Source organism: Tyto alba, unplaced genomic scaffold, assembly GCF_018691265.1.
Source record: "Tyto alba isolate M040663 unplaced genomic scaffold, T.alba_DEE_v4.0 Super-Scaffold_32, whole genome shotgun sequence".
Taxonomy (NCBI): Eukaryota; Metazoa; Chordata; class Aves; order Strigiformes; family Tytonidae; genus Tyto; species Tyto alba.
Genome location: NW_024881307.1, coordinates 2,877,115 through 2,904,200, shown reverse-complemented (window position 1 = coordinate 2,904,200; position 27,086 = coordinate 2,877,115). Strand labels below are relative to the sequence as shown.

Sequence of the window (27,086 nt, the reverse complement as noted above, 5' to 3'; positions counted from 1 at the left end):
TAATAACTCCACTGACAAAAGCAGGGTTTTGTATGAGAGGGTACAGAGGCGGCTGGAGATCAAAGGAAAACATGTTCAGAGGGAGGCAAGTGGGCTTCAAGGAAGTTTATTAACAGAGTTGTTCAGGATTCAGACTGAGACTAATTTTATATGAGTCTTTAATTAAAACCCTGGGCAGAAAAAGCAGAGTTGAGCCATCAAAGTTTGCTGATGACAAAAAACTGAGTCAGATTGTCATTACCAAAAAGGATTGTACAACCTGCAGGAAAAGCAGGAGACGGAGGAGTGGAGCAGAGGATCGAGACACAGGAGGAGCAAACCATGAGTGTGGTAATCAGTGATGAGTAAACAAGGTTTCTAGCTACCAAAATCAGGTGGGCCATATATAACAAAAAATGCAATCATAACGCCAAAATGAGCCAGATAAGGTGTTTTTGCTGGAAATAGCACTGCTGTGAGACCCCCCCTCTGTAGCGACGTGTATAGTTTTCACCACCTATGTTCAAGAAAGATAAATTCAGCTTGGAACAGAAGCAGCAAAAGGATACCGGAGTGGTCGGGGGAAGGAGTTTATCTCATGAGACAAGCCTCCAAGAGCCTAGCAGGGTGAAGGCTGCATGGAGATATGATCCCCAGCTATAAATACCTGGGGAGAGAAGCAGCAGAAAAGGAGAAGAACTGTTTGTACTAGTGGACAATACTAGTAAAAAAAAATAATACAGTGAAGTGGGACATGCATAAGCGTAGATAGAAAATGTAATGAAGGACAGCCACGGGAGTTAGCTTCTGAAACAGCTTTCCAAGAGGAGTAGAAATGTATGAAACTCCTTGATTTGTTTTTAAATGGAGAGGGAAATATTTATGAAAGGGAAAACATGAACACACACACACAGACACGCAGTTACAACAACCTGGTTTTCATAATCCAAACAGACCCTGTTAATCCCCACTTTTCTCTCCTGCCATCATACAGGATCCCATCTTGAGAAAGCAACCCCAGCACTAACAGCAGAGAATCTTGTTGCATGGGGAAAAGGGGAATATTTGCATTACGTTTCACAAGCATCCACTTCCCAGCCTGTTGTTATTGTAACTATGCCGAGTTTGATTAAACTAAGCTGTTAGGAGGAACAAGCAGGAAATAAAACTGATAAAAACAGGATCCTCCGAAGAGGACAGCACGGCTCTTGGAAGCACTTGGGGAACATCACTGTTTTGGCAACGCTCCCCTGTTTACCTGTTCCAGGTTTATTGTCCAAACCGATAGTTTCTTTGCTGACAGTAGATCTTTAAAAAGAGCTATTGGAAAAAGAGTTGAAATGTAGAAAGCTTTCCTTTAATGAAAGAAAGTAGCATCCTGCCTTTGCAATCCAATTGCTGGATTTGCAGTAACTCCCTCCTGACTTCGGAGAACCACCACTGCAGGGGACTGTGCGCGACACCCTTGAAAGAGCTCGATCTTCAGAGGCAGGATTAGCTGCTGCTTGAAAATCAGGATCTCTCTCGGGTGTCTCAAATTCAGACTTGGATGACTTATCCTGGCCCTCGTTCCCAGGCCCGTGTCCCACACAAACTGCACACAGTGCTGAGTAAATCGGGCTAAAATCCCACTCTCTGCTACCTCGGGCCCTCTGCAAATTACTGCTTGAACAGATGGGCTCCGAACTGCATCCAAAAGGTCAACACAGTCGGCCTAATCCAGACCAGGGCTGGGAGCCAGGGAGCAGAGCATTCCTCAGGAAGGGGTTCAGAGAGACTGCTCCACAGCTTCCAAACAGCTTTTACGAAGGGGAGGATCAAGTTCACGGCCTCTCCCTTATCCCCAGGTGGCAACATGGCACAAGGAGAGAGGCAGGTCCTCGGGAAGGGGAACAATGAACCTCAGATTTAGCAGGGAAATGTCTGGCTGACGCTTCACGAATGAGTTATCCCCATCTCTCCTGGCAAAAGCTTGGAACAAACGCCAAGCCATCCTCCGCTCTTCGACGTCTTCATCTTACTGCTCATGATGGGTGACTTTTCACTGCACAAATGGATCTAATTATTACCTCAGGGGTAAATATTCACTCAGGCACACAGTGAATAGGGCAGGTAACTCCTAGTCTGGGCTTCTAATCCCATTATCAGACACCTCCTCAGCATCATTATCCTAAATAACACAAAATGAAACACAGGGGAAAAAATACCATTGTATTTCCAGTAATGAGAAGCATGGACAAGAGAGGAAATAATTTCTCTGAGTCATGCTCCCCACCCAAATAATAGAAATATCTCCGTGTGGAGAAGCAGATGACGTTATGGATTAGCTGCACTTAATTTTCATCATGAAAAACTTCCACTGTGCAAATCCTAGCACAGAAAGCCGGCTCTCCCTACTTAGGTGGTCTGGACTCCAGCTATTTGCTCTCCTTGAGATTTGCCGAGAGCCGATGCTGCTGTACATCCCTTGTTTGCAAGGGATCAGCTCTCAGACCAAAGCCTTGCTCCTCCGATCATCCCACAGCAATCCAGGGATGGGCATGGCTGCAGAATAAAGGGAGCAATTGTTCTGGATGCAGAAAGCTGTTCTGATGTGGCAGCTTGTGGTTTGGGAGCCGACTCGGGCATCTGCTGCTCCAGAGCTGGCAGCATGGGTGGATCACAACTCCCAGCTCCGGGAATCCTCGGAGGTGCAATCCCCCAGTGATGTCCTGTGGGAGCAAAGCTGACTGGGAAGAGGAGCCGGAATTACGGGCAAGCCGAGCTTCCAGTAAGAAGAGGGAAATTCCCATCTCTCCTGGCAGGACCTTGGATGCCCAGAACACCAAGGCTTGTACGTGCACGTATATGCTAGGGACAGGGATGGATGATGGAGGAAAAGTTTCTCTCTCCTCACTGAGCTGGTGCTGCATCTCCCAGCAGAACGGCTGTGAGCAAGAAGCCTCCAGCCTGTGACCTGTTTGTGTATTTATCACTTCCAGCTTGTGTGCTTCTCATTTAGCTCCTCGACATCTAGCGGAGTTCGTATTCTCCAGAGGCACCAGGAAAGCTCCAGAGAGCAGCTGTGTGATCTGGCTTCAAAAATAATCTTCCCTCCCAAATGTTAGTTTGCTCCAATGTACTCAAGAGCCACAAAAACCTGCAGGGTTTGTATCCAGCAGTCTCAAGCAACAAGCCCTGCTGTCTTCATGACAGTTTAGCCCCCTTTCTTTCCCACTACTTTAATACCATACTTACGAGGTGATGCTGCTGAGGTGACATAAAATTATGAGGCGACACTGATGGTCTGTAAGAATCTGCACAGCATCAGAATTGGGTATTAGCTCTGATATAACTAAGAAAAGGGTTTGCATTAGTTTAATTTTTAATATTTAGTTTAAGTAAGAGCTGGGCTTTGGGTGTGGTAAGAATGGTGAAGTCTTAAGTGTCCAGAAACTTGTAACATTTGCCACCCGACAACAATGCTAGCTACTGTTTGGGAAAGACATTAATGGCCCTGGTATGGGAAGTATAGAAGACGTGAAATATTTTACTATTATTTTATCTATAAGGGTTTGGTTCCTTTGGTTTTATGCAAATATGAGAAACATTTGCCCAAGGGGTAACCATTGCTTCCTCTGCTTTTGTTAGTGCTCTGGCATGCTCAGCAGCCTTCTTCCCCAGGACATTTTGGCTTACGAAATTTCTTTTTGATAAATTTGTTTCTCGCTAATATCTGGGGGAAAAAAAAAAATCCTCCTCCCAGTTGCATGCAGGAAGGTAGGCTGTCCAGGACCAGAATGATTTTAGGAAGCTCTCTCAGTGAGTAACTCTCTCTATTACTCTCAATTGTTTGACAAAACAAGAGCTTCAGTGTTTCCAGCAGTTACCTGACATGTCAGAACAGCCTGGAGGGGTTAACTCTCTCCATTGGCAGCCGCCTCAGCACACCTCTCCCTTCTGGCACCCACGGATCCCAGCAGCGATAAGAGGCTTCCTTCCCGGTAGTTACTGCCATGCTAAGGTGTAATTATTCCATTGCATTGGGACACTATGTTCAAGATGAACAATATGGGAAGGGACGAGACTTGGGGGGGAAAGCCTAGAAATCACAGGGTATCTTGTTAGGAGGGAGATAAAAAGAATTAATTTATTTCTGCTAGGGAAAAGTATATTTAAAGGTTCAAATTCCTGCACTGAAAATCACCCTCATGAAATTTAACTCCAGCACTTCAAAGTCGAAAAGCTAGTATTTAGTTATAGATGCGCTGATGGGTTTTTTCATTGTAATTTTAACCAAATAGGACTAATGTAAGAGATCTGAAATGCAACTGCTATGTTTGCAATGTGCCACTCTTATAAAAAAAGGAAAATTACTGTGCTCTGAAGATTTATGCTCCCAAACCACCTATCCTTCAGTTTACATCATAAAAACCTGATGAATCCAACCTGGTAGTACCAGACCTCGCACAGAAAGAGGAGCAATTTCTTACGGGATGCTCATGCCCAACACCTAAGATTCCACAGGATCTAGGCTCCACCAAAGCTCTGCCTTTGTCAAGTCACAGATTTGGAACTAAATCCTGTATTGTGGCCTAAATCTAATCCAACTGCTCTTTCCTCAGCGATGTTTTAACTTATCTAGCATAAGAGGAAACTTATGAAGAACCTGCCAGTCACCATCCTTGTAGGTATAGCTAAACGCCAGAGCAATCCCTCTCTTTACAGAACCAGAGATGTCTTTGGTTATCAGAATGTACTAAAAAAAAGTTGACTTTTCAACATTACTATTTTCCTCCCCAGTTTTTATTTTTTTGTGCAGTTTGATACAGTTAAGCTTTTCACCTTTCTCTTTCATCTCTACTCTCTCCCTTTTTTCACTCATTCCTTTCTTACCGCCCTTTTCCCATTTTGCTTCTGAAGCAAAATGGAGGGAAGGGGGAACTGAAAATGCACCCAAGCACCAAATTTCTTTGTACTGGCCTGGAGTTAAATGAATACTTTTTTTTTTTTTTTTTTTTTTTCCATCCCCGCTGGGACCTGGGGGAACTTAGCATCTTGCAAGATGAGCTCAGTGCTTTGCAAAATTATCTAAACGGTGGGTACAATAAAAGGTGGGTCCCAGCCAGGACTCCGGATATGAGCACTTTCCATCCCTGTAGGGGAGTTTGGATTTCGACATCGGGGCTTGTTCCTTGCTGTTAGAACTGGAAGCCCAACACCCCTGAACATCAGGAAGGTTCAACCCCATGGGAACACGTGTCTGCTCAAACTCCTCCGCGAAGTGACAAGCAGCCCTAGGACAGGAGATCTGGGTGCCTGGGACACCCAAAAATCAGTAGCCCAGCCTCAAAGTCTAGCTCAGCTCAGCCCAAAGCAAAGGGGAAGAGTTGCTCAATTCTTTGCATTTCAGTGACAAGACCAAAAATAAGCACAAGGGAGGAAAAGGAGCACTTGCCTACCAACAATAGCTGGGATCAGTTTGTTCAATTCTACTAGAATTTGTAAATGTTTTTCTCCAGCTGCAGATGTAACACAGAACAGACAAGGAGGAAAAGATTTAGCCGAGAAATAATTCAATGGTTTTACCATTTCTGCCCTGCCATTCTCTTTCAATCTAAACACACACACTCTGAACGTGCTCTCCATGAACATTCAAGAGATTAATCAGGAAAGTCAGTGAAAGTAATTCAGTGTGAGCAAGTATCAGACAGCATTTCAAAGAGCTAATTTTGCACTTAAATAATCACATTGAAAAAGAAGAGGCTAAAATTGCTACTCATCCAAAAGAGGAACAAAAACATGTTCAATGTCTTATGGACTCATTAAAAACTAGCCCAGACAGCTAGAGTATTGCATTTTTACCCAGATTGACTCATAAGTGATTAGAATGGGATTAACAAAAAAAAAAAAAAAAAAAAATCACTGGAACTGTTCCCACTGTAAAGTGGGGTTGAGTCAGAAACAATTATTTTCATCTGGGAAGTGGGAAATGTCATTTTGTAAAACTTACTTTACTCTTTGCTGGAAAATGACCAACTTCACTTTGCTTATAATTTAGAAACATATCTTTAAAATTTTTTGGAATTTTGTATTTTCGTATTTATCCATTTAATAGGATAGCACTGAAATACCACACACCACTTCATATTTCAGGGCAAGAAAGAAATTTTTTGTTTTTGCTGGTTTTACTTTTGTTTTCCCCCCACCATGCAAATCTATCAAAAGTCCTCAAATTAGACAAATCCACTGGCTGCCAAATGCAGAAACACACACACACCCCCCCCCAACTCATATGCATTATCCATTTTATGGACACCCTTTGGTTGAAAGAAAGGCTATATACTGAAGTTTCCCAATGTTGTGTTTAAAGTACAACTCTGAAAACTTTTTTAAAAGTTCACTAGAAGATATTCCCACTTTGAACTCACGAGAAGTTAAAGTATCTTTTATGCCTTTCCTGACAGTCAGCTTTTTATGTTTCTGGAATGATCTGCACACAAAATTTGATTTAATGCACTATTCAGGCTTCCAAATAAATCTAGTAGTCACTCTTGCAGACTTTTTGCAATCTGATGGTGAAACTCATTAGACAAATTATTTCCGGTAAATTGCTCTCTTCACCTTGACCGAGTACTACCACATTTAAGACTCATGGAAACATTTTATTTTGAGATAACAGTGCTGATATTACTATCCAAGAACAATAGAGGATGATTATAGATCTCATAGACCATCTAATCTAATTCTTGTATAAACAGGCCATAGGCCTTTTTTAAATTAAATGTCATTTCAAGTATAATAGATACGGTTGAACTAAAGCACAGTTCTGGAAAGAAAAAGGAAAAAAAGATGAAGAATGTGCAAGAACATACCGTATCATCACTCCAGCCAAGCATCAAAATCCTCCCCTGCCACCCTTGCCTCTCAACTGTGCCTGTCATGAGTATGTCAGGGCTCAGGGGAAAGAACAATGGTTTGAAGACAAACAAATTTTGATGCATTTTAAGGCAGAGGAAAGACTTTTTTTTGCATTTTCAACACAACTGGCAAGAGGGAAACCTCTTATCCCATTTCCACCTCTCTGTGCCATAAAAAAAAAAAAAAAAAAAAAAAAAGAGTTAAATGGTATCAAATGCCTAGGATTTTAAAAGTTTCTTGCAAACAAGCATTGCCCAACTTTGGTGTAATTAATTTTTAGGTTTAGGTGCAAACCTGTTGATGCCTTTTCAAGGTTGGTTATCGCATATTACGTCCTCAGCGACAGACAGTGAGTGGAGCAATGTCCCACCCTGGCTTCACTGAAGTCAGCTGGAGTTTCACCATGTAACTATTACCTGATGCAGATGCACGTGCCATGGCAGAGCTACTGTGGAGGTGGAATTAAAGTCTTCCAAACACCACCGGGCGAGCAACTGGGGACCCTTCTCCTCACTCAAGACTCCTTGGATAAGTCAACGGAGATCTATGTGTGTGAATTGTTACCACAACCCCAAAAAAAGGGGTATTAAGAAATCATATTCATAGGTTCACAAAGACACATTTATTAGCTGTCCAGGTATGGGGAGGTGACAGAAAATAGCTAAAACACCAGCACTCTCATTCTGGCATGTTCACTTGCACCCAGTGACAAAGTGGCATTAACACCACCCTCTCACCTACCTTAGCAAGGTGCTAGAAGGAAGTTTGCACAGTGCTTGCTGCACTGCAGTGTTACAGAAAGTCTGATGACTCCCATTTTCTCCAGGGTTTGTTAGAATAGAAAAACCTAGCCCAGAAAAGTCTCTGTCTAGCATTCTGAAAGAGAAACAACAACAACAGTTTTATTTATATATTTAATTTTTAATTAAAAAATAAAGGTTATCTTAATACATCTCTTGCAGCCTTTGGGCAAAATGTACCCTTAACAAGACTTTATGAAACATGATGCACATCTATTCTTGGCACACATCTTAAACAAACGTGAACTTTCTGCAGCAACTCCTTAAATCCATCATTCTCCCAAAACCCTGAAAACATGTAAAAGTTCTTTAAAAAAAACCCTACAAAAATTAGAAGTGGGCCCAAAGCAAAAACCCCAGATCCAAGCATCCCAAAGCTTTTGGAGCAGACTCAAATCCAAACCCTCATCTCATTCAAAGTTTTATCCTGGATCACTGCAAATTCACAGACACGGCACCCAAACAACCAAGAGAGATGAAATCTGAATGCTGACCCGGGTATGAATCTCGCTTCGGAAGCTTTGATCTTTACACTGGGCCAAAGCAAACCTAAGGGTCTGAACTCCTTCCTAAAATTGTTTAAGTCGGGCCCATCCCTAACAGAAATAAGTGCTGGTTACACGGTGAAATGGCGCTATCAGAGCTCCCCATTTCTCAGCTGTCCCTGACCTGAGACCAGACCAAGCTCTCCGTCCATTTGCACTACTCTGAAAGGCAAGGATCAACTCCAGCGAACACACTGAACCCTCCAACACAATCGTATCCCTACACATTTGCCTCCCGCAGCGTGACAGGGGCCCCCTGGCCTTCTCCTTCACTTGCCAGGAGCTGCCTCGGGTTTCTAGACGCGGTTTTCTCCCGAGACACGTTCAGGCCTCCGTCTCCATCTGTGGGAAGGCTTACGCACCCCGTCGGAGGGACGGGTCGTCACCACTCACACCGGGCGTCTTTGTTCCACCATGGCCCATGATGGCTGATTCCCAAAGGCACAAAGTGACCAATCTTTAGACTTATACACAAGGTCTACATATATATATATATATTTATATATATATGTACACACACACAATTACATACATATTTAAATATATATATATACATATATATATTTGGTTTTGGTTTTTTCTCTTTTAGCTTTTTTGCTTTTCTTTTTCCCCCTTTTCTTTCCCTTCTAACTTAATGGTGTAGTCTCCTCTGAGGAGGGCTCTGGTATATGTTCTGGAGACTTCTCCGTCTCCAAAGAGATTTCTGGCTTCTCCTCTGTCAGCTTAGGCTCCTCGGGAGCTTGAGATCCCTCCAGCTCCTGACTCTGCGCCTGGCTGTTCATTTTCTCTTCTGCTTCAATTTCCTCCGAGGTGGGAATGGAGTTTTTCTTTGGACGACCTTTGGGCTTCGTTGGAGCTTCTTGCCCACCCTTCAGCACCTGGAGCAAAGAGATGAACCGTCAGGATCAATCTGAACTCCGCTGCTGTGAGACATCCTTTAGAGAAGGATGAAACTCGGCTTTAGCCTCGAAGTTAATCCTTGACTTGGTCACTATTTCAGCCTCATAGGAATGTCCTGCATTCATGGAGTAAGTTCACCCATTTTCTCATGGCAATAAAATGAAGTACAAACATTACCAGCAAGGACATCTGCAACTCTGGAGGTCTCCAAGGTAGTTCCTACAGGAGGCCCAAAAGCTACCTGGGCACACAGTCCTCAGTGCGACAGACAGAGGAGATTGTATGCAGAATTCAGTTTCTTTCCCGAGTGTTAGCTTTACTCAAAGCCCAAGTAAGAACAGTCATAAACCTCAGCCAGGATTTCCTCTGACGGCCTCTTTGCCTTCTGAAATAGCATTTTTTATTTCTTTTTTATTGTAACACCTGTATTAAAATGCATGAGACCCCTCTCATCTGACTAAAATCCGGGAGTCAGCAAGACAGGTCTGTTCCTCTGTTTAATTCCCCCCCCCTTCACACCATCACTGCAGCAACAAGACACTTCCAACCAAAGATCTGTATCCAAACTAATCCAAATTTTGTTTAAAATGGCAGTAACTTCTGCAGCTGTCACATACATTCAAAGATACCCTCTAGATCTGCATCTCCTCTCCAGATCAGAATACATAAACATCTCCACTGGAGAATGTCACAGTGTCATGGTTCCCACCAGGATCTATTGGACAGTTGTCCTTTGTAAAAGCATTTTAACTGGAAAAGGGCTATGAAGTGGAAAATAAGTGAAAGAGGTGTAAGGAAGATAGGAAAAGCAAGAATTAATGCCATTAGCTAGCAAAACTGCATTGGTTTCCATGGAGTAATACAGTCTTTTTGGTCTGTGCACATAACCAATCTCGCAAGCATTAAGATCACAGGAATGCCAAAAATGCAGGGGGAGATATTTTGGTTCTTCCCTCTGTTCCGTTCTCATTTCTTGCATCCCTTTCCTTTGAATTCTTCCTAGTGCCTATGGTCCTCTCGAGCCTACCACATCTGGTTCAGTATGAACATTTAAAAAAAAAAACAAAAAAACAAACCCAAAAAAAGTGTGTCTATGAAAAGTGATCAAGAATAAAACATTTGTTATAAATAGACACAGGTCACTGACACTACGTTCAGCTTCCAAATCTGTTTTTTTGAAATCAATTTTTAAGGACCATGGAGAAATGGTAACAAACCACCTACCATTTTCTTCCACTTCATCCTACGGTTCTGGTACCATGTCTTCACCTGGAGCTGAGTCAGCCCCAATGACTGGGCTAAGTCAAGCCTGGGAAACAAAACAGACACTGAAATGAGTTTACAGAGGAGAAGAACTCAGATGCCAGGTGCAGCCAATCCAACACTAAGAACATACAACAGTGGGACCTCCAGAAAAGATGGCTATTTGTCTCTCTCTGATATGTGGTTTTGAGAAAAGGTCAGACAGAAGCGGTAAATATTGTGGATTTAGGATGTAAAGATAGATGTTTTCATGGAAGAAACAAGAATATTTAGGTGTTTGCAGGCTATCTGTTCTCTCTTCTCCTCTGAGACCGCCAGACAAGCAAGCAAACCTGAAAGCTGCAGAAGTTTGCCCGTTTTGAAACACAAGCCTGCTGTGCCCAACTGCTGACACTCCACGTTTGTATATGAAGCAGGGAGTTACCGGCACACTGCATCCCTGAGAAACAGGTCTATGGTGTCTGAAGCAAACACATAAGAACCATGACACCCAGCATCAGTCTGCTTTTGAAAGTGCTGCTCTTTGTATCATATTTCTTCTTTGCTACCTACATAATGGGCATAATAATACTTTCTCATTTCTCACGGAGTAGTAGTACATCTAAATCTAATAATTTCTTATGCATTCTGCTATTATAGGCAATTTAGGCTTATAAATGAATTTATTATTTCTGTGTTTAGCTTCAGGGTATATGTGGCAGACAGCCCATAATCCCAATTCATCCTCCACAAATCTCCAACCTATGCAAGTTCATCTGAAACCACTCATTATTTCTGTATTAAAACCCAGGATGTGAAGCAAATGCAGCTCAGAGTAACTCTTTATCCTTCCCCACAGGTGATAGCACCAAGCATCTGGCAGTTTTGTAATGGAGTTGCACAACGGATGGAGTTGGAAATCCTCAGCAACGCTGGGCAAGTGCCCCACAGTCACGCAAGTCCTGCAGGTGGGACAGCTCAAACTCAAGTCACATTCCAAGGCGTTCTGGATCGTGTGAACTTTCTGGCAAATATTTCCCTGCCTTTGGATGGGGAAACACATTTGTCAAAGCCAAGTTTTTAATAAGAAAACTTTTGTTTCAGCTGGGCTCCTAGGGCAACCAGACTCACTCTTAGATTTTCAAACACCTACATACCCCACACCAGTTCTCTGTGCTCAAACTCGCACTCGTGGATTCATGTTTTTCCCCCCACTTCGGATTCACTCTAGAAAACCTACAGGCCTGGTTTGCTTGCTGCCTATGCCACTACATAATGCCTGTGACATAGCCTGTTGACTTAAAGATACCATTACTTGAAACACAGAATCTAGCAGAGGCATTATCCTGTTGTTCTGCATTTCCTTACTACTAATAAACCAGGTGCTTCAGTTGCCCCCCTGGCGGCACAATCTTGTGTCGAGGCCAAAACTGCAGGAGCAAACGCAGATCACAATCCACTGCTTCGCCATCACGTTTCCAGCCATGAGCTGAGAGAGAGAAACACTGCCTAACTCTTGTTGCCTTAGTGCACGTGTCTTATCACACTTTGATTACCTGCAACCAGTTACCATTTCTTGCCACACACATTAGCGTAACCAGCATCGCCTAGAAACCCGAGGAAACAAACAGAGCGGAAGGGGTACATGGACAGGAATTGCTCATCAGCCTCAAACATGTACAAAGCCAGGGAACAGTCATACAATAAAATTAATTAACAGCCTCAAGTGCTTCAGTAACAGTGTCAACCATCTGGTTATGAGCAGCTGTGAGGAGTCAGTACAGGCACATTAGGAACTCTGAAACTGTATCAGACAGCCTGGCCTGGCCCTGCCCATGGAATTTGGTCTAGCTGTGATCCTTGGCTTCTGTGACAGGCAGCATGAGCAGAGAATGCCCATCTTCAAAACCAATTTAAATACTGGGACGCTGCCATCTGTGGAGTTCAAAGTCTGGTGTACCTTTCAAACCGTCTCTAGGTTTGCGAACTTCATAGGAATTGGACAGGTGTTTTTCTTGTAATTTAAATTTGCAGAGTAGGATCCAAGGTCTTTAAAATGCTAAAGCCTCTCCTTAGTTTGGTTTGTCCATTTGGTACCAAGCAGTCCCTAAGAACTTGCCTTTTCCTTCACAAAGGCAAGGTAGCCTTCAACCCTGTGCAACCCTGGCCCTGTTTTCCAAGCTGATGGACAGCCCATCACCTCCTCACTGAGTTGCTATCCAAGTTTGCTAGATGAAAGCTAGTTCAGCAGCCAGCTGAAGCTACAGCCGACCTCTCAGCTGCCATGGAGACAGAGCCATCCATCACCAGATGCCAGATGCTCCACCTTTTTTTAAGTGTGCAGAAAAGCAGAGAGCATTTTACTCCGTACCTTGCCTATCTCTGAGCCTGGATGCCTGCTAGTAAGCACATTTATCAGCATGTGGCAGTTCCATTGATATAATCTATTCATGTCACCTTCGATCCCAGGAAAAGTTAGCCTTGAAACTGAATCTGGTCATCTGCCCGTGTCCTGGGCCAAGAGCAGAGGCATCTCTGTGGAGCTAGAAGGCAGCACACTGCAGCCACTGTTCAGTATGGGGACGGCCGAGCAGGCCTAGAGCAGCCCCTTTGTTTGTTCCTTTTCCTCTTGTAAGAGGCTAACCTACCTGTCAGGGGTAGAGAGATACTTCTGCTTCTGAAATTTCTTCTCCAGGCCCATCAGCTGGAGCTCCGTGAAGATGGTCCTACTCCGGCGTGGCTTTTTTAACCGAGGCGTGGGCTGCTCTGCCTCCGACTCGCTGCTGGCATGGGTCTCGCTGGCGGGTGTCTCCGAGCTCGCAGTCCCCGAGGAGGCCTGGGCTGGCAGCACGTGGGAGCTGGTGGCAGCTGGGACGAGGTGAGGGACCACGGAGGGCTGCCTGGTGATGACGGAGATGAGAGGATATGCCCTCAGAGAAGGAGACCCTGGCAGGGAAGGAAGCAGAGGTGGATAAAGGCCAGTTCAGTGACAATATGGTTAAGTAATGGGAGCACTGGAGAGAGTAGGGAGAGAAATACCTTTCCTGGCTCTGCCATTCTGTTGTTAATGACCACAAGCAAGTCAGTTCCCCTCTCTGGACCTGCTCCTTCTCCCACATTGCATGCGTTTAGCTTTCCTTGGGCTGGGAGTCTTGATGTGCATTTCCCTAGCACTGGGAAAAGAGGTTCTGTGCCCCCCTTTTTTTTTTTTTTTCAGGGGCTGTTATAACACACACCATTGAAGTCATCTACCTAATTACCACAAGAGATTAAACTCAGTAAATGATGAAATCTGTTCCCACTCATGCAACTCATGCTTCTCTACGGACATCAGGACTGGGTTCACTTGAGACAGTTACCTAATCTCCCTTTACAGGCGACAGACAATGGAGTTCAAGTCACAATTAATCTCATCCTCTAGTAGGTAACAGAGTTAGATTAATCATACTTCCACTCTCTGCTGTCTATACTGACCCTGCCGACTATACAGGCAGATGAGGATGAATAGGTCAGAAGCAGAGTTCTTTACGACTCTTAACTCTGTAGCTTTTACCAACTGGTTGATACCAGCCCTAAAAACCAAACCAGCAGTTCTGCTCCAATCCTTTCAGGTCAGGGCCAGTCTGGGATGACAAATCTAAACGTTCCCAGACACTAGAGGAAGTTCTGATTCACATCAGACCTTCTGAATTTAGAGCTATAGACAGATTTCTGCTCAGCCTTAGCCCCAGGAAATGTTCCTTTCAAATTTGGGCAGGGAAATAGGGCCACGGATGGGAAACGTACACTTATTGCAAGATGGCATTCTACAGAACTTTGCAACCAACCTGCACAGTCTGGGGCAAGTCACCTTCTTGCTCTGTACCTCAGTTTACCTCGTTTGCAAAATGGAAACAATCCTCCTTACCTACTACACTGGTGGTAAAACATGGATTAAAGTTTAATATACATAAAGTATTCTGAGATCTTTAGATAAATGGTACTGTGGAAAGGAACATATTACACCAGCAGGCCCGATTGTGAAACTCTTAATATGAATCACCACTAATGAAAATAATGATCCGTAGACCTCAATGAGTCTATTTTGGTGAGTAACTCATCACAGTGGAAGAAAGGAGTTGCCAGCCTGGCCTGTTGATGACCTGTATTCCTTACCCTCCTCCCCGGCTCGAAGGGTTGTGATTGCATAAATCAGGTCCCAGGTAAGCTGCAGTGCACAGGGTATATGAAAGAATCGCGCAGCTTGTCGATCATCACTTCTCTCCACAATCACTGCAAGTTGTGCAAAATCCAGCCACTTACAAAGCAAGCTTGGAAAACTATTGCCAAAATGCTGCAGACCGAAATTTAAGCAAGACTGTGACCGCGGACTGGGGTTTAGGCAGACTGGGACTTAAGCCTTGCCTTCTCCTCCACATCTCTACAACACTAAAAATCAAAGTATTTCCATTAAATTTAAATTATTCTGCTTAAACCACCGAGGAAGTACTTGAGAGATGAGATCAGAATTGCCAAGCTGACCTTTAGCTTGTGTAAAGATCTACCTTTTCTTTCTGCGGATTTTTTTCAGCTGAAGACCGTACTGATCTACAGCATCAGCCAGTAACCTGGCAGAAATTCTGCCTTGATTTACAACCTCAGTGGCTGTTCAAAGATCATAAATCAGGACAGAGTGTGCTGTCCTTTGCTTTACACTACTAATTCTGCCCTCCCTGATATTTATGCACCCACTGACACCAGCCAGCTACACAGAAGATAAAACAGATCCTGCTCCCACAGTCTACAACCTCGCCAGGACCCACTACAGCAAGTTTCTGCCATCGCTGGACAGCAAAAGCAATGCCAACCCATCAGTGGAACAGACGAATTTCTCCGTTACAGCCACATTTGCCAAAAAGAATTACTTCCTCTCCCTTCTTGAAGGGCACCTGCATTGCAAGAGTCCTGTGCAGGAATCCTGAAGCCACCTCCACCGTAAGAGATGTTCTGAGGTGGGTGATGAGGGGTGTTGATGGCCTTCACCTGACAGCAGTCCTGGGACTTTGCCCTTCTCCACTACTGCTCTTCCACATTACTGCTCTTGTTCACAGAGGCTTTAAGAGAAGAGACTTCATGGATGCCCGTTCCGACCTGCTCCGATTGAGGAGACTGAAAGCTGAGGCCCTACCTTACACACCATAAAGGAGCAGGTCCAGCCTTATTATATATCACATACCCTCATCCTGCTGTTAGGGGGTCCTGGTTCAAACCCTCCCATCCCAGAGCTCCTGCTCCCCTGCAGGTTCATTCTCTGAGCCTTATCTCACAGCCTGAAACCTCATTTCTGCTCTTGCACACGGGTGGCTTTTGGCACCAGATCCCTGGTTAATTGATACTTTTACCCTTGTACCCCTGTGTATTTCCAGCAGGGCTCTCCATAAACCACAAGATTATTAAGGAGCAATAAATCACTAGAGTTCTGAAAGCCCTGCAAGGCTCCAAGTGACTGAAACCTCTGGACAAAAGCATTTTTACAAGGAACGCTCTTCAAGGGAGGTCAGCAAAAGGTATTTGATATCAGAACAACCAGGGATATTTGCTTTCCCGTATGGCATGGTAACAGCATGTAGGACTGCTTGGAGCGGGGGGAGGCTAGCTACAGTGGTCCCAGAGCTTAAGATCTGCCTCCATCACACAGAGGAAAAGTCTCTTCAGGCTATTCTTCTAATAATCAGGTAGGCTTAGGAATAAAAGACCTGCTTTTCTTCTACCAAAATCAGCAGCCAGAACTCGGCTATTTTTGCAGGGTAAACCAGCGGTTGATTATTAGAGAAGCAGATGACATTGGAGTTGTTCAGGTCCACGTTTTCAAGTGCTGAGCACCTGAATCAGGGGATACATTTTCCAAAATGTTCAGCAGCCAGCGCAGTGACCTGGCCAAATGCTCAGAAAAGCTCAGCACATGCTTATTTTTGGTGCCCACGTCAGGACACTTCTTTACTTACAGCACTTCTGAAACCGCTGTTCTACTTCTGTGCAAGTACTGGTTTGCAACTGCTGAGTCGCTTCGAGCTCCAGGTGGTGAACAGATTTGTGAGGCTGTTGACACCAAGTGTCTTATATTTGTTTATCATTCGTACTGGTAAGAGAAGCCTTTGCTTATGGTTTGACACCAACAGTTGCAGCAGTGCTTTTAGAAACCATCGTAAATAATGAAAGCATCTGCTGATGTTCAGCCCAGCCGTATACAAGACTTCTCAGCTTTCTGCCCTCTGCCTGATGAGGACACGGCATGGTTATAGGGCACAGAGTAAGGACAGCACTTAAAGAAAGACGTGGGGTTCAAGGATGCAGATATTTTCGGGGGTGAAAGTTGCTGGACAGAAAGGGGCCAATGATTTAGCAGTCAAGTCTCCTTGCAGATAGAGTAAACCAGAAATAGCTAGCCTCTACATTGCACTAGTTAGCTTCTAGATCACAAAGAAAAAAATCCCAAGTTCAGCGTCCTGATCTGGATCTAGTTATCCCAAAGTTCAAAGGTAGCTGAAGTTGAGCCAGTCCATTGTCTCTAGGTACACTATTAACATGACTCCCCTTAAACCATCCGTACAGTTCTTACCCTGATAAAGTCCTGGCTTCCAAACACTACGAAATCTGAGGCTAGATCTAAATTTCACATCCCCCAGAGTTCAAAGGTATTTCTAGACCGACATGGTATTGTAAGAATGGAATAAGTTTTTAATCTTCAACAAATTAAATGCTGGCAAGCAGCTCTTGTCTGCTCAGCACTGTTGTGACATGCTCTGTCTCCCAAAATGGGAAGGAATGGAAATGAAGTACGATTCCTTTCTGTACCTGCCTTTCAGAACAGTTTCATCTGAACACATACTTTCCCGAATAATTGTCTGAGCACCTATTCCAATCCTGACCCACTGGTCTTTTGCACTTGAAAACCAGAAAACTGCCCAAGTAAGTCAGAAAATGAGGAATTAGCTTGCTACCCTGGCAACACACCTCAACTGTTTCCATCTAAAACACAGACCAATGGTGAAGCCACCAGTGGTTTAGGACTCGGGAGAACAAAATGTTCTTCATAGGGATGGTGGTCTCTTACTACGTGCTTTTATATAGAAAAGTCCCAGTTTTATCTATTAGACTAGTCTTAATCACCCCAAAATCTAGGGTAGTCTCAGACTCACTTTGCTGCTCAATACTTCTCAAATACTTGGTAAGTATTAGTAAAATCCATCCTTCATACCGTGCACAACTGAAGGAGTGGTGCTTAAGTAACAGAAGTCCTCCTGTAGTTATTTTTTAAGCATTTGCATAGTCTCAATTTCAAGCAGCAAGAAAGCTCTTATTTCTGTCCACCTCCATAAAGCTAACATCTGGCCACTCAGTTACTACAACTAACCATGAACTAAAAATAAAAAGGCCACTGGATCTGCAGAGTGTTTTCCAAGGATCTGAAAACATTTTGCTTCGCTAGTTAAATCAGGTCATGTTGGATTCATATGCAAATAATAGATCTGCCCCTTGCACAATGCACTGACCACACCACCTTGAAATGAATTGCCTTACTCAAGCCACGCAGGTCTAGAAGAACCCTGGACTCCCATTTCCTAATTACATGTCAAATATTTGTCCTAGAAATGTATCATGATCTAACACATCCAAAGGTACTGTATTTTCTCACTTGTTCTCCTTTTCAGCAGTAACACCAAGAAAAGGACAGCAACTTCATCCCATCTTCTCCAGAAGGTTTCAGTCGGAAATGTCAATTTTTACTAGCCAAAACAAGCCAATATCCCAAGTGTAAACCTGCAGCATTACAGTTTTTAACTCCCTTCTTACCCCAGGTGTGAACACAAGGGGTAAAGCAGCAAAGATTCAGGCCTTACCACACTGGCTCCAGCTCCATGAGCAGGAATTGGGAACACTTTGCTTTTCAGACAACCAACCTGAAGTCATCTCTGCTCATCTGCTGGGACATTTCTATTAAACTTATTACCACTAGATATGATGCAGTAGGTACACCACCACTACACCAGATCACCTTGCAGAAGTTTTAATTAAAAATAAATACTTCAAACATATCTTTTCCCCTCCTTTTTCCCCTCTCCCCCTCCTCCCTGGCTTACTTTCAACCCCAGCAGACACAGACTGAAGAGAAGAGAAAAGGGAAAGCACTAATTAATTGCACTGTTTGACTGCCGGCAATGGCAGAACAGTTTTCCTCCTAGGCAAACTCAGCTAATTTTGTTTTGGAAAGAAAGAAAAAGGAAGGGAAGATTTATGGATCAGCTCCTCTTGGCAGGTCAGCCCTGCTCGGAGGCAGAATGAAATCTCACTCAGAATGGGCTGCAGTGAAAGGTAAATAAGAAAAGAAAATGAACTTACGACTCAGGAAGGTCTATAAATCTGCCGTCTCCTGAGTGTCAAAACAAAAGGGAACCAAGAAAACGTTGAGTTCACTTAGGAAAGAGTTTCATTTTGCTGAAGGAGCAGGCAGCCTACTGAAAGAAAGAATCAAGCCCTGAGTGAGGCAGAGAAGGCAAAAGAAGCAATGAAATGTTAAGAATAAGTTGAGCCATACACAGTGTGTTGAGCAAGGCTGGGGCATTACATCTACTTTTTCCACCACAGATCCCCAAAAGCTGATGTTTCCCCAGCCATGCCATTCCCACGGATCTTGGCTACACTTCCCCACCAGCCTCTGTGGGAGTGGAGGCAAGCCAGAGCTGAGCATGGACCTGATACAATCCAGAACCTCAACACGTTAACTTGTTAAAGACAACGACCAAACACCCACTGTGTACACCAAGACAGGATGGCCTTTCAGGTCAGTGTGGACTCCTTCGCCTTGTAGTTGCTCAAGCTAGCCAAAGGCCAGCTAGTGACCTAGCCTGGCTCTTACACACGCTTAGCTTCCCCAGCCAGCATGCACCACGGGGACCTGCAGCATCTCTCTTATCCATCAGAAACCCCTCTGAGGCTAGTAAAGTAATTCTTGCCCCCAGGCTAGACCTTAGCCCATCTATTTTTGCTGACATTGGATTTAAGCCTTCTCTGCTCCATCTGTACCTGAGCAGCCCTCAGACATGGGGGCCTCTTCCTGCATGTCCTTGCCTCCCCTTTGCTACCCCCCCAGCCACTTGAGCATTGGCAAGTGTGGGATCAGTGTCTCTCCAGGCACTGCTGCCTGTCTTTCCTGGAAAAGTGACTTCCCCTCACATGGCAGGGCTTGTCCCAGCCTACATCCAGCACTGCACCGTTGCACAGCCACGCTGTCAGCTCTCTTGCTGAGCATACCTGTCACGAATGCAACCAGGCAGTCAGTCAAGGCCAGGCAGCAAGCAAGAGGCAGTGGGATGGGGACCGTGCCCTTGCCAGCAGAGCTGTACCCTCAAACTGCCAAATTTACTGCCAACTAAGCACCTCCCCAGTGAGATGCCTTCTCGCCTCTTCCCTGTGCTTATGTTGTGTTTTTACAGGCACTGCCATACCAAGATACCTCGCTTATGTGCAATTGCATTATATTATCCAATAAAACACAAAAACCGTAAGCCTCTGTGTAAGTAAAAAACCTGCACTTCTCCACTCAAAATTTTCCCTAAGCTTCACTTAATGATTATTAACTATTAGAAGGCAGTTTGCATCAGGTTCTTCCTGAGATCAATGCTGCCCTTCACCAAGCGTCCTGATAAAGATGTGAAGGCAAAAGGAAAGAGAAGAACAGCAATGGGCTGTGCATATGCCAGGCAAATTCACTTCCCTTTAGGAACGATTGCTTAGGAGAGGGGTAAAGGGAAATAACCAGGTCCCCCACCCTCCTTGCAAATAGCCCAAGATCCAGCCCTCTCCTAGGTGCTCTGCCCACTGGAAAACTGTCATTAAAAAACAAGTCAAAATCCCAAGTCAAAAAAAAAAATGGCCAGGGTGATGTTTACACTATGCACAGATCCCTCAGCTATCTCTAGAACGGGAAGCAGCATAGCCATGCCAGGGTATGATTGCACCTGAGCTAATTATGGCCTGAAGAGAGGTGGGCTAATTGGGTTGTGAACACTGTGTTGACAGCTTGACAGTTTCCAAGACACGAGTTGGTGTATTTGCACGGCGCAGCCCTTGCATCACATTGACACAGACTCTCTTTCAGAGCTAGCTACCCCTCCTGTGTCCCCTCATAATGGGCTGGAAGTCCAGACATAGTCACAAACTCTTCCTGAAAATGCTCCCTGCACAAGTCAGCTGAGCCTCAAAAGCCCAGAGGTGGTACCTAAGTATGGACTTAAATGTTTTTAGCATCCCTATCAAACAAAGCTTGGCCAGAGAGGTGCTGACAGATAATTTGTCAGGAATCCTTTGTATCAACCAGTTCAGACACTGATTCTCTTCTCACTCTTTCCAGTCTTACTGTAAGACAACCTACAGATCCTACCCCTCTTTGAATATTGAAATAGCTGGATGTGATCCTCAGACCCTTTAAAAGTGTCATATCTCAACTCTATAATCAGATCTTTCGGCGGCTATTACATAATAAATAAGAATTCTGGAACTGGGAATGCTTGAGAATGATCTTTATTGCCATTCCTCTTCTCCAGCACCTCAGCAGCTAAGAGCTTGGTCACCTAACTGAGAGTTGGCATTGTTTTGGGAGAGGAGATTTGTCTGGTTTTGTTATTTCTTTTTCTACTAGCTCTCTTTTCTGTTGGTTACATGGGGAAATCAGTTGTAGCTAAACTAGAGTCAAAGTTTCTGCCCATAAGCAGAGGTGAAGGGCACTTCTGGGACAACCTGACAGCTTCCAAAAGTAGTCCCAACACTCAGACCAAATGCACAGAGGGAAAATTTCCATGGGAATCATGAATGTCACAGAGGCTACAGGAAAGCAGATCAGTCAACTCTGAAAATCAACCTTTAAATCTATGTGCAGAGCTGGAGCACTGCTGGTGCTCCAAAATAGCATGCAGGAAGGTTCCCTGGAGTGAAGTCTAACTGCTCCTCAATCAAAGCTTGTAGGTACCGCTCACACCATATTTGATTTCCATTTCAGTTCAATGAACCCTATTAGCCTGACAAGGACCATGAGTCTTGCAAAAATTAAATGCAACTCAGCTACACAGGAAAAAGTCTGCTTGGTAGCAAATGGCTTCCCTCCCTTGTGGAAGAACCCAACTGACGTCCGTGGCAAAATGCCCATCAGCTTCAGTGCAGCCAGGATTGCACCTGCATGTGTACACAGATGAGGAAAACAGAAAAGAAATTAAAATTAGTGCAGCTAATTTTAGCACAGCTAAAATGATCCTTTTTTGGGGGATTCTGACTAAAGGCCAGCTCTTTGGGACTCTGTACCTTCTGTGATGAGTCAAGCGTTAAGTGGGGGGGAAAAAAGTGGCACCTTATCATATGGTAATTTTTGACAGCAGCTTTTTAAGTATGGGCAAATTAGGGCTCATCCAGGAGTCCTATTTTACCTTCCCTAGGTGCATTAGAGAACAGTCCCTTTTCTATTCAATCAAATTTTTTTGAGGGAGTGGGTTTCCAGCTAAGTCAGTTGCAAACAAAACCACTGACGTCTGTAAACATTAACTTTTATAATAATGAATATAACATATTGCAGCTAGAAGGTGCTCTTCCTCAAAGCATCTTGCAACTACCTGTCCAGCTACCCAGAGGTGAGCAGAGCTGGGCACAAGCTTCAGCTGCTGTTCCCCAAGCTGTGGGGCACTGAGAGCTGTGGATGAGTTTAGCCCAATTTCAAAGCCACAAGTGAAATTTCCTCAGCGCTTGGAGCTGAGAGATCCGGGTTTTCTGTTTCAAGCCTGTCCCCACTAGCAATTTATCAACATAATGTTTCAGTATAACTTTTACATAATAACACTAATTAATAAGTTTGAATGCATCTGAGGCATGCATGCCGGAGGCCTTCACAAAAACTAACCAGAAAGATAATTAATCCTTACTTAATAATGACATTTGATATTTATATTGTGCTTTTTAACATGTTTAAGGCACGGTGCGCACAGTAAGTAATTGGCCTTGAACAAATGATGAGCCTGAGAGCCTCCCGGAATGAGAACTTGTCTCACTCCCTGCTGCGACATGCAGATGTACAATACCCTGCCTTAGACAGGACTGGATGTGGGGTGATTATCTACATCAAACACAACCCAAAAATTTACCTCCAGCATTAGTTTCTCCACGGATGCTAGATCTCTGAAGGGTGGCACCCGGGTTCTTCTGGCAGGGCTGGTGATATCCATTATAACAAGCTGGCTTTGTTCAAGGGCCATACTGGTGGGGGAGGAGACAGGAATGCATGTTGAACCTGGAGTCGAAAGACCTGGTTGTGCTGCTAACCTGGGGCTAGTCACTCCACCGTCCTTTCCTGTTATCACAGGACAGCAATGCTTAGCTGCTGAGTTTCTTCTGAATTGCCGGAAATATATAAGCAAGCACCACCTGGGTGCTATAGGTTGTTTTCCTTGCACACAGCGGCCTTTCTTCCAGGCTGTCTGTCAAACAGGAGAGTATGCCAGGACCTTGTCAGATCCTCGGTGAAGAAGAAAACTTTATATATAAAGGAGATTTTTTTTTTTTTTTAAATAAGAAGCATTTAAAGAATATTTGGCCAGCACTCAAGAAATCCTTTGTAGCAAATGTAATAGCACTCTGGCTTAATCAGTGGAGAATGAATCAGAAGAACATGCACCACTTTCCTATTTTGAATTATTCTGCTTCACTTACTCAAACAGCAACCTGCCTTTTGGAAGGCAGCCCCCCCTGACTCAAATCCACACTCTTCAGGCAAACTGAGCGTGGCTCAGAGAGGTCCTGCTCTTTGTCTAAGTGTTCCTGTCTGGGATTCCTCATCCTAAGTAGATGATCCCTTTAAATCTTATTCAGTGGGAAAGGAGGTGCTTTGAACCCAAGCAGATCTGTCCTAATATCTCCTATTAGGATATATGGGCCCAAGGCCATCATGACTGGAAACAGCTCCAAATGGATGGTGGGTTTGGACGTGAACCTCCATTCCAGGCCCTTACTGTTTGGACTCTGAGGGAGTTTTAAGACCAGGCCACATTAGTCCCAAAGAAATAAACATAAGCACATCTCCATAAACGACTGCGTTCAGACAGTGCAGGGAAGTTACTGGGATACAAGCCACCAGCTCATTTACTGTATCTGTACCGAGGGACACTTTGGCTCCATTAAGTCAACTTCAATTTGAAGCTCTTTTGAACTAAGTCATGTTAAATACTTTGGCCAAGTGTTTCCTCCATTACTGAGGATAAGACTCAACTCTAGAGCTCATCACTCATTGGACTCCAATTTAGCAAGCAAAATAGCCAAAAGATTACAGAATCAAATAGCTAGAAGGAACAGATTTACAGTCAGTCTTGTCTATTGGGGGTGGAAGAGAAACACTGCACCAAGACAACACAACTCTCAGGGTGCCTAAGCTTAAGTTGCAACAAGTCTTTACTGATGACAGCCAGATGACTAGACATCTTGAGACACGGGGGAGAAAGGTAGGAGGCCAAATCCAATCCTCTGTCCAGATGGTGTCACTGGTCAAGGAGCAAGATTTGGACTTAGATCGAAAAACAGATCATCAGAGCTGAGAGGGTACAGTTTAATGGAATGATAAGTCACGTTCTGTTCTTTGCACTGCTCCCTAAGTATCTCTTACTGGCCACCGTCCAAGATACAAGTCTATACGGACTTTGGTCTGACACATTATGACCATTCTTCTATCCTTACACATTTGATAAATAAATCTGCCTTCTCTCAGGATTTCACAGTTTCTGTCCAAGTTCAAACGCGTAATGCCATGCATGCATAAATCAATCAGTCCTTTACTTCCTGCTCTGTTAATTATTATCACAACATCTATAAGCAAACACTAGCCTTGGACATCTGACTAGCTGTGCACACAAAAGCACTCTTCAGGTTTCTCAAGCCCACCCTTGTGTGAGCTCCAGCAAAAAGCTTGCCATAAATATCACTACCTCTTCCTGCTTCGAGCCTCTAAAACACTCTGGTGAGTGACACATGGGAAGAAAGAGAGTTCAATTGTTTCTAAACACTAGACTGTGTAAATTTTGCCTGATGGATCTTTTGGAAAATGCTTTTTCCTTCTTGAGAGAATAGTAGATCAGTGTTTAAAATACAGACACCCCCCTCTTTTCCCCCACAGTGAAATGAAAGCGGGACTTCACCAAGTACCAGTGTTAACCTGAAAGAGACCTGTCACATCTCGGCAAAGACTTTGCCTCTTATAATTGTGGCTTATCATCTCAAGAGTTGCTTTATTAATAATCTTGCCTCCATCAGGACACACTGAGCAGAGAGGTTGGTCTCTTTGAGCTGCATATATGATTCTTTGATCTTGCATCTGCCCTAACAGAGAAAAAACTCATCTCTGTTTCCTCTATGGACAAAAATAAACACTGTGGACGATTTGGCTGAACAGCTGCACAAACAATGCAATTTAGAAGGATGCAAATGATACACGAGCAGGTTTTGTTCACAGCCTGTCTATCCTTTGTGTTTGCCAATTAGATCAGCAATCTTAACCCAGCTCTTGTGGCTGGGCTAAGGAGGAGACACATATAGAGGGAATAAAGATAAGCATAATACACATGACGGTATTATTCCAGGAAGCTGAAACCCTATTATCAGAATCTAGAGCACCTTGGAATAAGGATTTCCTCCAAACCTGATATTTTTGATTGAGTAAGCTGACAAAGACTATGTCATATCTTCCACTATCACAGGACATGGCTATTTTTATTCTCTCCACATTAAATAACGGCACACCCATGTCACCCCACAGATTGAATCTTAACCCAAACAGAATGAATCTAGGACAGCCAAGCTTTCACTTTTTGGATGGGGGAAAAAAAAAAAAAATACAGCTGAATTTCCAGTTTATAAAAACCTTTCATTGCAAACCATTCTGCAACATTGCTAAAAAATCAGTGCTGGCAACTTCATTCCCAAAACAGCTCCCTTGACTTCAGGACTGTCAACATTATATAAAGTTATAGTTATATGCCGGAGACTTTGCAAGAACCCTCAGTCATACAGCTTCTACCTGCAGCCGTGACTATCCAATATGGACATGGGGAGGCGGGATGCTCAGACCGGTTACACCCCCAGTCTCCAGGCAAGCTGATATTCCCCTCACTTCAACTTAATTAGCCTGCCCTGTGGCCCAGGAGCGAGTGAGGACAAGGAAAGCTGCAGTCACTACTACGGACATCATGGAAAGAGCATGTCAGACTGCAGTGTTACACATGTATTTTCACTGCAGAGTACAGCTGGTGGATGAAAACCCAAGCAGAGCAGACAAGGTAGCTGTGGGGTTGATCCGTAGCAGGGAAATGGAGTTAAGCAACAAGCAGAACAGCCAAATAATTGCTTGGTGGAGAAGGACCTAGAGAACTCCAAACAACAGCTCAGTCCACCCTGCACCAGCGTGTACTGGCTGCACCAGATATTCAGCCTGTAGAAACATGCATAGCCCCCAAAATCAAAACCAGTCTGATTTATAGTAGCTGAGACCCAGCCCATTAATTTCAGGGTGGGTGGTGGTTTAGGTTTTTTTTCAGCTGAAGCACAAAACAAGTTTTGCTCCCACTGAAATTTATTTAATCTCAAAGAACAAGCTGAAAAATGTCTCAAGGATGGGCAGTCTCAAAATGGACACACCCAGAATAAGTAGTTACAGGAGAAATATGTCAGCCTTAGAGTTGCAAAGCACTTTGGAGGCATGCAACCACTTATGTGTCAGAAAAGCGATGACAAGGTTCCCAGCTACCAGGCTGCCTGTACCACAGCACTGGTAGAAGGGTAAGCCAGAAATTCCAGTTAGTGAGCTCTACCTGTCCTGATCTCCAAAGAATACGAGTCCTCACTCATGTCAGACATTAGTGTGCTGGGTTTTTTTCTGTTCTGATAGGAAGTCAGCCAAAGAGATGCTGTTTTCACATCTCCAGTCAAATACATATCAGACTTAGGGTGGAGATAGGCCCTAATTAATCATATGGGATTAAATTAGGTATCTATAGTGCTCAGATTCTGCTAACTTTAATTGTGAATTAATGCCATTATGGACAGAAATGTTAGAAGGACCCCTGTTTCCGACAGCTCCAATCCAGAACTACAAACATGTCCCTTGAAACTCACTGATTTAGGGATCCAGATGGGAGACCCTCTCTCACCCTAAGGTTTGGAGGGCTTTGAGTCAAAGCTTTGGTTATCACCCATCTCTGGTTTTCATCAGCACATTTATTGACCTCTAATTCTCCTACGGCACCTGTCACTGAGCAATGCAGCATCGCCATGTTCCACAGGTACATCTGTGACTTGATAATCTCGTTTAAATACCAATCACAAAAGTCAATATGCAAAACACAATGCAGCCCTTTCTTCCCTCCACATGTGGGGGTGTACAGTTCCCGCTACCATGAGAAACAGCTCCAGGCTGATGGGAATATTGTTTCATTCCCAACAACTCTATTTACTCTCACCTGCCCCATAAGGGACCAAAAGAGCAAAGTTCTGTTCACTTAGATCTAGATTTAGGGCAAAGAGGACATTAGGCATCACGTTTTCAACCCTGCCACTGCCCTAATGTACATTATCTCAGTCAAGTCCCTCAATCTCACTGGACTTCTGCTTTTCCCACATGCAAAATGAGGATGATAATACCTGCCACACAAGGCTGTTG

At 44.0% G+C, this 27,086-nt stretch overlaps 1 protein-coding gene across 1 annotated transcript in view; it reads right to left on the bottom strand.

Annotated features, from left to right (window-relative positions):
* Nucleotides 1-8,777: 8,777 nt before the first annotated feature.
* Nucleotides 8,778-27,086, bottom strand: part of BARX2 (BARX homeobox 2) — a 35,284-nt gene continuing 16,975 nt past the window's right edge. Inside the window, exons 2-4 of the mRNA XM_042800650.1 lie at nucleotides 13,015-13,312; nucleotides 10,349-10,433; nucleotides 8,778-9,102 (exon numbers count right to left, since the gene is read on the bottom strand). Coding sequence (XP_042656584.1) covers nucleotides 8,851-9,102; nucleotides 10,349-10,433; nucleotides 13,015-13,312 — 635 coding nt within the window. The 3' untranslated portion in view covers nucleotides 8,778-8,850. The remainder of the gene's footprint in view (nucleotides 9,103-10,348; nucleotides 10,434-13,014; nucleotides 13,313-27,086) is intronic.